This window comes from Mesoplodon bidens, assembly GCF_964165515.1.
Source record: "Mesoplodon bidens genome assembly, chromosome: X".
NCBI lineage: Eukaryota > Metazoa > Chordata > Mammalia > Artiodactyla > Ziphiidae > Mesoplodon > Mesoplodon bidens.
Genome location: NC_138163.1, coordinates 3,053,698 through 3,068,057, shown reverse-complemented (window position 1 = coordinate 3,068,057; position 14,360 = coordinate 3,053,698). Strand labels below are relative to the sequence as shown.

The following is a 14,360-nucleotide window of genomic DNA, read 5'->3' as shown; positions in this document are numbered from 1 at the left end:
ATCATTACTCTGAATTCTTTTTCAGGTAGGCTGCCTATTTCCTCTCCATTTGTTTGGTCTGGTGGGCTTTTACCTTGCTCCTTCATCTGCTGTGTATTTCTCTGTCTTCTCATTTTGTTTAACTTACTGTGTTTGGGGTCTCCTTTTTGCAGGCTACAGGTTTGTAGTTCCCGTTGTTTTTGGTGTCTGCCCCCAGTGGCTAAGGTTGCTTCAGGGGCTTGTGTAGGCTTCCTGGTGGAGGGGACTGTGCCTGTGTTCTGGTGGCTGGGGCTGGATCTTGTCTTTCTGGTGGGCAGGGCCATATCCTGTAGTGTGTTTTGGGGTGTCTGTGAAGTTAGTGTGATTTTAGGCTGCCTCTCTGCTAATGGGTGGGGTTATGTTCCTGTCTTGCTAGTTGTTTGACATAGAGTGTCCAGCACTGGAGCTTGCTGGCCGTTGAGTGGAGCTGGGTCTTAGCATTGAGACGGAGATCTCTGGGAGACCTCTCGCCGATTGATATTACGTGGGGCCAGGAGGTCTCTGGTGGTCCAGTGTCCTGGACTCAGCTCTCCCACCTCAGAGGCCCAGTCCTGACAGCCGGCCAGAGCAGCAAGACCCTGTCAGCCACACGGCTCAGAATAAAAGGGAGGAAAAAAAAGAAAGAAAAAAAATTAAAAAAAAATAAATTAAATTAAATTAAAAATTTTAAGTAATAAAAAAAGAAGAGAGCAGCCAAACCAATAAACAAATCCACCAATGATACCGTGCTAAAAACTATACTAAGATAAACATAAAAATCAGGAAAAAGTCAGTTGCATGCAGTAAACCCCAAGTCTACAGTTGCTCCCAAAGTCCACCGCCTCAATTTTGGGATGATTCGTCATCTATTCAGGTATTCCACAGATGCAGGGTACATTAAGTTGACTGTGGGGATTTAATCCACTGCTCCTGAGGCTTCACTCTCCCTAGCTTCTTAATGTTGGGGTGCCCTAGATCTCAGTCCTCACATCCTTTCTTTTCTTTCTGTATGCTTCATCCCTCACTGATCTCAGCCAGTCCCATGATTTTAAATGCATGTATTTCAAATCTGTCATCTCCTCCCCATTGCCACTCCATCCCCCTTAGTTCAGGCCTGGCCAGCACCCTCAGGACTATTATGGCAGTCTCCCTGTCTCCTTCCAACCCACTGTCCCCACTGTAGCAGATGGGGCATTACGTAAAGCAGATCTGGTGCCGACTCTCCCCAGCACAAACCCCTCCGAGTCTGCCCATGGCCTACTGGGTTGTGGGCAAACTCCTCAGCGCCACATTTGGGGCCCTTGGTGATCTGGCCCTGGCCCACCTTTCCAGCCTCGTCTCACCTCTCTCGCCTTGCCTCAACCATGCCCTGCTACTTAGGGCACCCCCGGTGGCCGCCACCAACCCCCCACCCCCTGAGCCTCCCCACTGCTTCTCATAGAATCTATCCCTGACCAGCCAGAAGCAAGTTCCTCCTGGTCCTTCAAGTCCTATCTCAAGTAAGACCTCCTTCATGACTGTGACTCATGACTTTCCCGCCTAGCTTCCTCCTCTAGACCATCCTGGGATGGCTGCTTGTTCCTTTGCAGCCCCACCATACGCGTCTCAGACTAGGAAGCCCCGGCGCACTTTATCGCCTCTGTTATTTACAGGTCTTCTCCTGCGACTGAACCACAAGTGAATTATTCATTGAGCACAGATCCTGGGTCTCATGTGTCTTGGTGCCCCAGGTTCCTAGCCAGGGGCCTGGCCTCCACTGGACCCCATGAAACCACCTGAAATCCTGAGGGCTGGGTGGGGGGTGCCTTGCACGCACCGTAAGAGTTCAATGCGTGTCTATTAAAAGAAAGAATGAATCTTAAGTTGTAAACTGTCAGTGCAAAACTTCCCCTGGTGCCTTAAATACTGAGGAGTAGGTTACACAAATTATTTTATTAAGGAGTACAGAAATAATGCAGTGCACGCAGCCACTCTGGAAAACAGTATGGCAGTGCCTCAAAAAATTAAAAATAGAACTACCATATGATCCAGCAATTCTGCTTCTGAGTATATACCCCAAAGAAGTGAAAACAGAGACTCAAACACTTATTTGCACACCCATGTTCATAGCAGCATGATTCACAGTAGCCCAAAGGTGGAAGTATCCCAGTGTCCATCAACAGATGAATGGTTAAATAGATTGTGGTCTATCCATACAGTGGAACGGTATTCAGCTTTCAAAGGGAAGAAAATTCTGACACCTGCTACAACACGGATGAATTAAGAGGACATTATGCTAAATGAAAGAAGCCAGTTGCAAAAGGACAAATAAACTGCATGATTCCACGTGTATGAAGTATCTAGAGCAGTCGAATCTGTAGAGACAAAGGAGGATGAGGGGGTCCAGGGGCTGGGGGAGGGGAATAGGGAGTTACTCTTTCAGATTGGGAGGTTCTAGAGACGGATGCTGGTGATGGTTGTACAACAGTGTGAATGTACTTAATGCCACTGAACTATACACTTAAAATGGTTATGATGGTAAATTTGATATGTATATTTCACTACAATTAAAAGTTTTTTTTAAAAAGAAGGCAGTATACTGTTCCTTTGAGGTGTTTATGTTGACTTGGTCATTTCTTTCTTTTTCTGTCTTTCTTGGTGATGATTTCATAGGCACAGTATTTCTCGATCTTCCTGTGTGGTTATCGCCTTGTATATTCATAACTTTCTTTTTCGTCCTTTTGCTTAGTCATCAGATTACTCCAAGTTTTTGTTAGAATGCTCACTCCTGAGCTGTTTTTAACTTGACATTTTCAGTGTTTTTGTCAGTGCTGTTTATGTGTTTGAAATTATCTTTTACCTTTTAATGTGAATCTATTAACATCTTGTAAAATATCAAAAGGTATGATATACAATACTGGATATCAGTTATGTCTTAAAACTGGAAAAAAACCTGGAGATACAATCCTGGACTGCCTTGAAGACTCCCCATTACCATTTCAACAGTGAGGCTTTGAGGTTCTCTGAGTCATGCAGAATTGGCTAAAACTTGTAGACTGTTAATTGTTGTTTTGATTCTCAGACTTCCTGACATTTCTGGAAAATGGGGGGAAAAAAAACACACTTGTGGAGAAGACAGGCAGTCGTCATGTGCTTTGTGAGCTGCTAATTGCTGGTCCCACATTGGCACCGAGCACTCGGTGTGGTGGCTGGGGTGGACTGAAAGGTCGGCTGGCCTTTTGCTTATGACTTCTCCATCTCCACTACACTAAAGGGTACTTATAAAGCAATCAACGTGTAAAAACAGGACGCTGAAATTTTGTTTCCTAAGTAATGGCAGTCGGTTCAACGCAATGAATGTTTTGAGTGCCTTTTATGTGCCGGGAATTCTGTTAGGCCTCGGGACATATAAATGAGGCATGCTTCTTGCCACCAGGCAATTTAAAGTGACTTTTGAGAGGACCATGGCTGGCATACATTAAAATGTTTAACCTCTTGATTGTTTTCAGCGAGTGGGCCATGGCAATGACAACCATGCAGATGCTGACCGATCCCCTATATTTCTTCAGTTTATTGACTGTGTTTGGCAAATGACGAGACAGGTGAGAGATTTCAAGTCTATTTCTGACCTTTATAGTCTGATCCAAGCATATCTTAAAGTTGAAGACAAACTTTAATTTCAGGTTCATTTAAAGTGAAGATGTGTGTGTGTTAAATATGACCCCTTCTGTTATTTAACTTAGTTTGATTCTAATTACTTAGAAATATAAGCAGAAAATTGGAAACCAACTTCACACCAAAAGGTGCTTTTCTCCTGCAAGTGGTGTTTGTCCGTCATGCTGTCCAGCAGCTGTGCAAACCCTGCCCCTCAGTCCTTCTCTTTCTTTCACTTGCCCTCTCTCTGTCAGGGTAAGCAAGCACAGCCCGCTGCTGGGCAGGTACTGGAAGATTCCCAGGTGTTAGAAATGGGGATGTGACTGAACAAAGGGGGTGGAGACCAGGGAATCCAGGACCCTCTATGCCCCACCCCAGGACACAGCCCCTCCCACCCCAAGGTGAGGAGGAAAAGGACTGTCCCAGGACCAGTGGCAGATAGGAAGCTGCTGAGTGTCTTGTCATTTCTTACCCGGCAGTGCATGGGGTCCTGTTAAGCCAGGTGGCCACGCAGGGGTCTCCCTTCCCTAAGCCAGTCGGCCCAATGGTCAGCAGGCCAGAAGGCATGTGCTGTTTCTTCCCTCATCTCCAGCGTCGAAACCCAGTTTGGGGTCTTACCCTCATGATAGGACACTGTGCCATACAAATGGACCTAGAATCAGAGCCAGAGAACAACCCAGAGTGCCGGAGAGAGCCAGAGGGCCAGAGACAGGAGGGAAACCAAAATAGAGGCAGAGATACAGTGAGAGGGACAGAGGCGAGGGAGAGGCAGAAAGAGCTATAGCAAAATACAGAGCCCTTTCCAAAGTACCTGCTTGGGTGGGATTATGGGGAAGAGAGGATAGAAGAGCATGGCCTGGGCTCTCTCCTTCCTGTTGACCTGGAGGTCTGGCCTTGACTGCTTCAGGCACATGAAGGGGACCATATCATATTAAAGATGCACCTGCTTGGGCCCTGCCCCTGGATACCCTTCTTCCTGTGGGCCTGGGGAGAGGCCCAGGTGTGTGTAGTTCTTAAAAGCTCCCCAGGTGGTTCTGATATGAAAATGAGTTACAGGACAAGTGATCCAGACAAGTGGTTCCCAGTGCAGTCCTGGGGCCAGTAGCCTCAGCCTCCCCGGAACTAGAGATGCAGATTCTCAGGCCCTGCCCCAGACCTGCTGACCCTGGATGGGGGGCAGCACTCTGTTTCACAAGCCCTCCAGGGATTCTGCTCTACTGGGGTGCTGCTTAAACTTCACAGTGCACACAAATACCTTGGGGATCTTGTCAAAATGCAGTTCTGATTCATGGGTCTGGGGCAGAGCCTGAGAGTCTGCATTTCTAACAAGCTCCCAGGCTGTGCTACTGGTCTACAGATCACACTGGAGTAGCAAGAATCATGAGAGAATAGATAGATACACCTTCAGAAATTAGAAAAAAATTGGGGTGGCGTGGGGTTCTAAGCAGCCAAAGTAGATTTCACAAAGTCCTCAGGCCCTCCCTTAGAACTTCCTCGTACTTGTAGACCTAGCTTCCCCAAGCTGACTGGGCTCCAGCATCATCTGTGAGTGCTAGTTCATGGCTGATTCAAAGCAGCCAGTTAGGTAGAGGGGTGGGGGGTAGAGGAGGGGTGGTCTCAGCCGCAGGCACCCGATGGTATGAGTAACAGGGAACAGCAAACACATACTCAAAAGGCATGGACACTAGCCTGAAGCCTTACTGTTTTGTAGTGCCATGTACTCGCAATTTGTATTGATTCCAAGCCAGTAACAAAATTAAATGATGGTTACATTCAGGTTAAGACAAGAAGGTATGAAATACATTTCAGAAAAATTACATAAAAAGGCTGAACACAGAAAATAATTCTGATGCTTCTGAAGGGATAAGCACCATTTTTGTGGATGTGAAGTAGCTTATTCCTCCCAAATGCCTAAAGTGTGTGTGTGCGTGTGTGTGCGTGTGTGTGTGAACATCTTCAAACTGACTTCCATTCTCCATATTGCTTAGTGTCTATTTTCATGTCTGATTTATATAATTTTTTAATGTTTACTTGATTTTTAAGAAAGACAATGAGGGGTTTGGGTTAGAAGGTTTCAGATGCCTCTTACAAGCTTTAAGATTCTGTCCATGAAATGTGTATAATTAATTTCTTTTAAAATACCATTGTTATTGCATTAGAAGGAGACACACCAGTAATAGTCTAACTATGAATTAAGTTACAAGTGAATGAGATATGTAGCTTGTCAGAAAAGATGCATTAATGTGACAAGATTAACTTATTTTTAGGTTTCCTACTGCTAAATCAAATAAGCGAAGTCAGTGTAACGTTGTTAGACATCTCAATGAAATGAACTAGTCTGTGTGCACAAATTGATATCAAAGGAACTGAGGGAAAAAGTCATTGAAGGACTCCAGAGAAGAGTCTCAAAGACATTCTGCAATAACCCCAGTTTAACAGACTTTTTACCCTTTTGGATCGGTTTAATAGTTGATGTTTTTGTCCATCAAGAGGTGCAGAATTTCATTGTGGATTTCTGTGGGGTTTTTGAGACCACACTTTTTAAAGTATATGGTATAGTTTCTAGGAGAAAAGGCTAAAAGAAACTGTGAATCACAGAAGCTTAATCTTTTATTTGTATCTAGCGGTTTCTACTTCCTCTGATGAAATGTTTCCTGAACTGAGTTTAACACCACAATGCCCTTCGGATGCGAATAGCAGTCCTGACCTAACATGAATAGATGTAGCCTTTGTGTCCCTGTGTTTCGGGTGCCAACCGGCTTGGGCTGAGCCCCGCCCACCCTGACCTCCCATACCTGCTACCCATTTGGCCGGAGTAAGGCTTGTAGTCAGTGGCGATGCCCCCCTCCACGGCCCACCTAACCAAGCTCCCGGATCCAGAATGCGGGCTCAGGATTAGGACTAAAGACTTATATGACTTCAAAAATATGTCAGTAGAAGCTTTGCTGTCCTGTTGATAAATGTATATTTTTAAACGTTTGAAAATGAAATACAGACCTTCCATTTCTATCCTTGATTTAATTGCTTCAGTATATATGTAACTGTTATATTTTTGCTTAAAATTCATAAATTTCTTGCTGCCAATAACATAAATAGAGCATGACTAAGCTGCATAGAAAAATACTAGAAAAAATTGACATAATGTACTTGGCCAGATTTAGTTGATTTAGTTCATCATTGATTTGGTTCATCATTGATTTAGTTCATCTAAGAACAAGATTTTTTAAAAAACGTTATGTGTTTCTCTGAGAGCAGTCCTTAAGGTAGAGAGAGGCAAATCTTAATCTAGGGCAGCTGAGCAGAATTCCTTAGGTTGGCTAATGTCATAGCCTGGTGAGGAAAATAACAATTTCAGATGGAGTTTGGACAGTCCTGCATTGACCATTGTTTTGAATTGAGAAACTTGTCTCTGGTCTAGTAAAGTAATAAAGATAAGCTTAAAAAATAAGCTTTCCATCAGTGACTCTGGTTGTCACTCTAGCAATGACGGAATTAGTTGTGACAGTGTGCAAACATCTCTGATTAGGGAATAGATCTTTAAAGTACGCTGATGCACAAAAATATGCTGGGTAGTTCTATTTGGTTTTGTTCTAATTGCCTTTGCTTCATTGAGTAGGTGATGAATATTTCACTATGTTTTTACATTAGAATTCTGGTACATGTAGGCTCCCAGTACATGCCTGCTGCTAGGATCATTATCATCGTCTCCAGATCGTCTCTATCATGGCTACTAAATGTCAGCTACTGGCTAGAATCTCACGGCAATGGTAATTCTTTGCTGGAATTCTGCCAGCCCCATTAAGAATTACCTGAAACAGCAATTGAGAGGATCATGTGGTTTTCCTCCTTATTCTGTTAATATAGCAAATTACAATAATAGTTTTTTGTTTGTTTGTTTTTGGTAACCTTGATCTTCAAATCTTAAACCAGCCTTGCATTCCTGAGACAAACCCCACTTGGTCATGTGGTGTTACCCTTTTTACATTATATATTGCCAGGTTCAGTGTGCTTACATATTGGTAAGAATCTGGGGATGTATGTCCATGGAGTTGTCTCTGTGGGAAGGTTTTTAATTTCGAGTTGTTTGTTTAATAGAAAAGGACTTTCTGTTTCTTCTTCAGTCACTTACCTGGGAATCCCCCTCCCTTCTCCGTGACTCAGAATGTGCTTCCACAAGGGAAGCTGGGACAATAGTAGGACTTGTCTCATTGGTTTCCATTCTGAGCTGGGGCGGGGTGTGGTTATCATAGTCCTGTGCTCCTGGCTGTTGCCAGTGTCTACAAACAGCTGGGTCATATATTTTGTCCGGCTCTCTAGTTGTTTCTGGCAGAAGGATGAATGCAGGCTGTTCTGCCATCGTGGCAAGAAGTGGAAGCTCCATAAGCTTTCTTAGGCACTGAAAAGTACAACAGTTTTTGTTGCTTTAGGTTGTTTCTCAGCCAGATCTATAAGCTTGGCCCGGAAACTAGGGACAATTAAGTTCTACATGGCCTCAGTTTTCCTTTTAATCTTTGACTATATTCCAAGTTGTAGCTTAGCTGTCTTTCACAAAAAAATTAGTACCAGTTTGTTTAGAAATTGAACTTAAATCTAAACCTTATTTCTCTCTCCATTTAAGTTTCCTTCAGCATTCGAGTTTAATGAACTATTCTTGATTACAATTTTGGATCACCTTTATAGCTGTCTCTTTGGGACTTTCTTGTGCAACTGTGAACAGCAGAGACTGAAAGAGGTAAGTGTATTATATCCTCTGGCTTTCCTGATTGCTCAAGTGCCTTTCCCATTAAGTGCCACTGCAGAAGGGGGACTGAATGGAGAGGGGACTTGGGTCTCGCCCTGCTGCTGTCTGTAAATGGAGGGGTTGCACGAAATGCCCTCCCAGGGTTCACCAGCCCCAGCGCATGTGTCTAATCTTCCAGCTGAGTTGACGAAAGCCCCTTCGTTTAAGGGTGCTGGGGCCCAGGGAGCCCACAGCTCCCTGAGGTCTCTAGGGTCAGGACTAGACTCTGTACCCCCTAATCTTCAAAATGCCATGATCCTGCTTGTCTTCCTCTGTGCTCTTGGGCAGAAGGGTACTGGGAGACCGTGGACAAGGAAGTCTGTAGATGAGCCCAAACCTCTCCCGAGGTAGCAAGCTCAAGTTTGTTTCCATCAAGCTGATAAAGGAGCAGTTACCAAGCTTCTCTGTTAGATTTACCTCTTCCTTTTCTCCTCACTTTGGGATAAAAGACAGAAATGATCAAAAGTGAGGAAGCATTGGGAGAAGGCAGCTTAAAGAGTGTCCTCTGGTTCATAGAAAAGGACTTCTGCCAGCGGGTTTAGTGTGCTAGAACATTCGAGAACTTAGGAGAAAATGGCAGGCCCCCAGAGCCCGCTTCTGTCTCTCTCAGCGCACAGCTAACCACTCCCTCACCCCATGCCCTCTCTGGTTCTCCCCCACCTCGCTGGCCTTCCCTGCTCAGTCTCTTTCCTTTTAACCCATCTCTAAACTTGGAGTCGCCCGGGCCCAGGTCCTCTTCTTGTTCTCTCTCCAGGTAACTTCATCTGTCTTGGGGATCCAAATGCTGTTTTCCTCTTCCTCCCCCACCCTTTTGCATCCCACTCAGTGGCACCTCTGCCCATCTAGATGCTAAGGTCACATACATAGGGGTCATCTTCAATCCCTCCCTCGCCCTCACCTCAGCTGCCACGTTCAGTCCCTCAGTGAGTAATGCCAGCCCTGTCCCCAGGATGGATTTGTAATCTGGCCACCCCTCACTACTCCGCCACGACAAGCCTAGCTGAAGCCTACCCAGCCCGCAGTCTTGCATCTGGAACTAAGGCAGCTGCCCAGAAACGAGCATTTCTGACCTCCAGTGAATCCAAGCATAGCGACCAGGGCAGCGCTCCCAAACTTCAGACTGGTCACATGCCTCTCCACTGCTTGAAACCTCCCTGTGGCTTCCCACTGTGATCAGGGTCAAGTCCACATTCCTGAGGGCCCAGTGTGATGGGGCCCTGTTAACCTCCTAATGAAGAAAAAGAATTTAAATGAGTGAATTTTATGGTATGTGACTTATCTCAATAAAGCTGTTTTTAAAGAAAATGTCAACAGAACAATATGGTTCATATGTAGAATTTAAATCCTTATGGTCTTATCTTTTTTTTAAAAAAATCAAAATGTACTCTAAAAAATCAGCTCTCTTGAGATATAATTTACATACCATACAATTAACCCTTTTAAAGTGGACTGTTCAGTGGTTTTTAGTATATTCAGGGTGCAACCATCCCCACCATCTAATTTCATAAAATTCTCATCACCCCAAAAAGAAATCCCATACCCGTTAGCGGTCACTCCCGATTCCTCCCTCCGCCCAGCTCCCAGCAACCACTAATCTACTTTCTGTCTCTTATGAATTCACCTCTTCTGGACATTTTGTATAAATAGAATCATACAGTATTTGTCCTCCTGTGTCTGGCTTATTTCACTAAGCATACTGTTTTCAAGGCTCATCCATGTTTAGGATATACCAGTGTGTCATTCCTTTTTCATGAGTGAATAATATTCCATTGTATGGACAGACCACAATTTGTTTATCCAGTCATCAGCAGATGGACATTTGGGCTGTTTCTACTTTGGGCTCTTATGAATACTGCTGCTATGAACATTCATGTTCAAGGTTTTGTGAGCACATATGCTTTCACTTCTCTTGGGGAGACACCTAGGAGTCGAATTGCTGGGTTCATATGGCAGCTCTCTGTTTAATCCTTTGAGGAACCACCAGACTGTTTTCCAAATCAGCTGCAACATTTAACATTTTTACCAGCAATGTCTTAGGGTCCCATTTTCTTCACATCTTTGTAGACACTTGTTATTGTTTATCTTTTTGATTCTAGCCATCCAAGTTGGGTGTGAAGTGGTATTTCATTGTGATTTTCGTGTGCATTTCTCTGATGATTAATGATGCTGAGCATCTCTTCAGGTGCTTATTGGCCAACTGTATATGTCTGTGGACAAATGTTCATTCAGATCCTTTGCCCGTTTTTATTTGGGTTATCTTGTTATTATTGAGTGAAAGAGTTCCATATGTATTCTTTACATATATAAGTCCCTTATCAGATACGATTTGCAAATATTTTCTTCCATTCTGTGCACTGTGTTTTCACTTCTTTGATGGTGTCATTTGAAACACATGTCTTTAATTTTGATGAAGTCCAACTTATCTGGGGTTTTTATGTTGTTATTATTGCTTGTGCTTTTGTTGTCATATCTAAGAAACCATTGCCTAACTCAAGGTCATGAAAGTTTAAGGCTATGTTTTCTTCTAAAAGCTTAGCTCTTATGTTTAGGCCTATTGTCCATTTCGAGTTACTTTTTGTATGTGCTGTGAGGTAACGGTTCAACTTCGTTTTTTTTTTGCACGTGGTTATCTAGTTGTCTCAGCACTGTTTGTTGAAAACATTGTCTTTCTCCCATTGAATTTTCTTGGCATCCTTGTTGAAAATCAGTTGACCATAAATGTGAAGGTTCATTTCTGTACTCTCTATTCTATTTCACTGATGTATATGTCTATGTCTGTCCATCCTATGCCAGTACCACCTGTATTGATTACTGCAACTTTGTAGTAAGTCTTGAAATTGGGAAGTGTGAGCCTTCCAAATTTGTTCTTTTTTCCTAAGATTGTTTTGGCTATTTGGTGTCCCTTGAATTATTGCTGGTGTTTCTCTTGTAAATATGAAATATAAAATATGAAGAGATCCTAATCTCTTGTGTCTAGATAACTTGGGGAGAAGTCAGCTGGCTTGGGAGCAGCAGAATGGTGGAAAACACTCCTGGCCTCACCGTTTTCTCACTTTGGCTTTGTACTTGATCCATGTTTCATGTCTATCTGCCCCATCATGCCTGTGGGTTTGGGTGCCTGCATTCTGATGAGCAATGCAAAGTTACAGTGTGCTGTAAAATTGGGAGGTGGGGATCTATAATTTAATGATATATTCTCTATATAAGGCTTCTTCAGCCTGCCACCCCACAGGTTTTCCCCCAGATAGCCATGATTTTCCAGTGAAAGGAATCTTATCTGTAAGTTCTACCTATGGTCCTTAATATTAAGGGTCACACAAGGAAGGTGCAAAAAAGAATAAAAAATGTATTTGTTAAATATGGGCCCCATCATCCTGGGATTGTTAGAAAGTTCTCATTCTGCCTTCAAACAGACACAGTCGCCAGATGTCATCTAAGTCAGCAGTACGTTTTTCTAGGACAGTAACTAGTTTGTTTTTGGGTCATGCATGCAGAGGGATGGGGTGGGACTTAGTAAATGTTCCTGATTTTTATCAGTTGAACCCACTTCATTATTCAAGTCCTTTTCTCCACGTGGTACAAATTCTTGAGGTTATGAAGGAAAGTTGAATTTATTTCAATGTATTCCTTTTTTGTTTTTCAGGATGTATATACAAAGACTATATCTTTATGGTCTTATATCAATAGCCAGCTGGATGAATTTTCTAACCCCTTCTTTGTGAATTATGAAAACCACGTCCTATATCCTGTTACTAGTCTGAGTCATTTGGAATTATGGGTAAACTATTACGTGCGATGGAATCCACGAATGAGGCCTCAGGTATCTTTTTATTTTTCTTTTCAAAAAAAGCATATCTTTCTGCCCAAGGAAAGATGGTGGTATAGAATTAAGTGAAGGTACACAGCTGATGAAGTGTTGTAAATTACTGCATTTGTCAGTCCTTCAGATGACTCGCTCGGTCACAGCTTATAGACTCTGGTAGCACAACAGAAAGAGGGCACGTGCCGAGTCACAGAGCACGCACCCCCTTGAGGAAGGGGTCGTTTCCCCCTCCCTTTTCACTGTAACATCTCCTGAGATTGAAAAAATATTACAGAACAGTGCACAGCAGGGCCAGGCAGCCGAGCTATGGTCGCCCTTGGTGTTCAGTGGCTGAGCTCTTCCAGGTGGGTGGCCGGGACATGGTGGGTGTGGTTGAGGAGAACAAGGCAGCCAGCCCTCACCTCCATGGGCAGATGGCTTTCTACTGAGGGTTCTGGGCTTTTTTCTTTTCTTTTTTTTTTTTTAAGTTGAATTATCTTCGGGTTTACTGGCCGTGCGCCAGGAGCATGTCTCCAGGGCCCAGTTTGACCTCATCACTTCTGTCGGCCCCAGATGTGCAGATATGCCTTTCCTCTCTGCCCTCCTCCTGCTTGATCCCTCCCTCTTGCTCTGTGCCTTCAGAGTCTCTCCAGGCATGTTTCATCTGTCTCCTTCTGCTTGGGCAGCCGTGACAAAGTCCCACAGACTGGGTGGGTCAAACAACAGAAATGTATTGTCCCCCAGTTCTGGAGGCCGGAAGTCCAAAATCAAGGTGTCTCAGGGTTGGTTCCTTCTGGGGGCCGTGAGGGCAGGATCCGTTCCAGGCCTCTTTCCTTGGCTTGTAGACGGCCATCTGCTCCCTGTGCCTTTTCGCATCATCTTCCCTCTACGTGTCTCTGTGTCCAGATTTCCCCTTTTCATAGGGACACCAGTCATACTGGATTAGAGCCACCCTACTGACCTCATTTTAACTCTATTACCTCTGTAAAGGCTCTCTCTGCAAATAAGGTCACATTCTTTGGTACTGAGGGTTTGAATTTCATCTTATAAATTTAGGGGGGGGACACGTATAATAGTCCCCAAGCGCCACTAACCATGGGGAGGACTGAACTGTTCATGTCCCTCTCAGTTGCGTGGCATGTGAACGTTGACAAGGCTGTCACTTCACTGACCTTCCCTACATGCTAGAAATTCGCTTGCTGTAGCCTTGGCTTTGGGCTCCGTCCTGAAAGGGCAGCCTGCCGCCTGGGGCACCAGTTCCTGCTTGTGCGCGGCTCACCGCTCACCTCGCCTCGCCTCGCCACTCGCCTCCTCTTTCCCTTACTCTGCTTCCTTGCTCCGTGCACCAGTTCTGCGAAGCTTCAGCTTTGGAAGCCCTTTTGTCGTCTAACCCTCTGAGTTGGCTGTGCTGCCCTGGAGACCTGAGGACTGTTCTCCAGAATGCCACCATCAGGGCCTGTTCAGCACAGTACTTGTCCTTCTCCCGCAGCAGCCCCTGAACCAGGCCTCCCATCGCCCCCAACCTATGCCCGTCTCCTGGCCTGCGATGGATGCCGCATCCCGCCAGGGGCCCCTCAAACCCTCTGACCGCAGAATGCCTTCCCTGCCCTCGGCCTCACACCATGCCAACAGGGGATGCTCAGAGAACCTTTTCTTGGGAAACCTTCCCTGACCTGACCCACCCCTGCACTTACTCTGAGGGCCCAGCTTCTGTCACCGCATACGAGGCAAATATCCAACGCGGGCGTGGGGCCACTAGCTGCTTCCCGCGTTGAAGTGGCCAGGGCAGTGGGCATGGCCAGACCAGTGCGGACTTGCTGGGCACCAGCAGGGCCAGAGCACGTTTGTACCTACCGAACACCAGGGTTCTAGATGTAATGTGTGTTTTCAGTCACAAAAATGCCGACTTTTAGGAGTTGTAAAATGTTCCCTTTATTGAACAACATCTGAAGTTGAGGCACAGTCTCAGCTCTTTTCCCATGAAACCAAACGGTATACAGTCAGGCCACTTGTTTGGTCAGAATACAGGTTTTCAGTTTCGTGGTCAGTAAGCCATCAGCCACTAACTTCAGGCGTCCTGTGCTCACGGCTGTACCGACGAGCACCCCTCCTGTTAGTTCCATGGCATCTGGACAGTTAACAATCGGC

General features: G+C 44.9%; 1 protein-coding gene across 3 annotated transcripts in view; it reads left to right on the top strand.

Moving 5' to 3' along the window:
• MTMR1 (myotubularin related protein 1) overlaps nucleotides 1–14,360 on the top strand; it is a 72,951-nt gene that overhangs the window by 53,509 nt on the left and 5,082 nt on the right. For all 3 annotated transcript variants that reach the window (XM_081221657.1, XM_081221656.1, XM_081221658.1), the window contains 3 exons: nucleotides 3,486–3,578; nucleotides 8,249–8,362; nucleotides 12,054–12,230. In XM_081221657.1, the coding sequence (XP_081077783.1) occupies nucleotides 3,486–3,578; nucleotides 8,249–8,362; nucleotides 12,054–12,230 (384 nt within the window). The remainder of the gene's footprint in view (nucleotides 1–3,485; nucleotides 3,579–8,248; nucleotides 8,363–12,053; nucleotides 12,231–14,360) is intronic.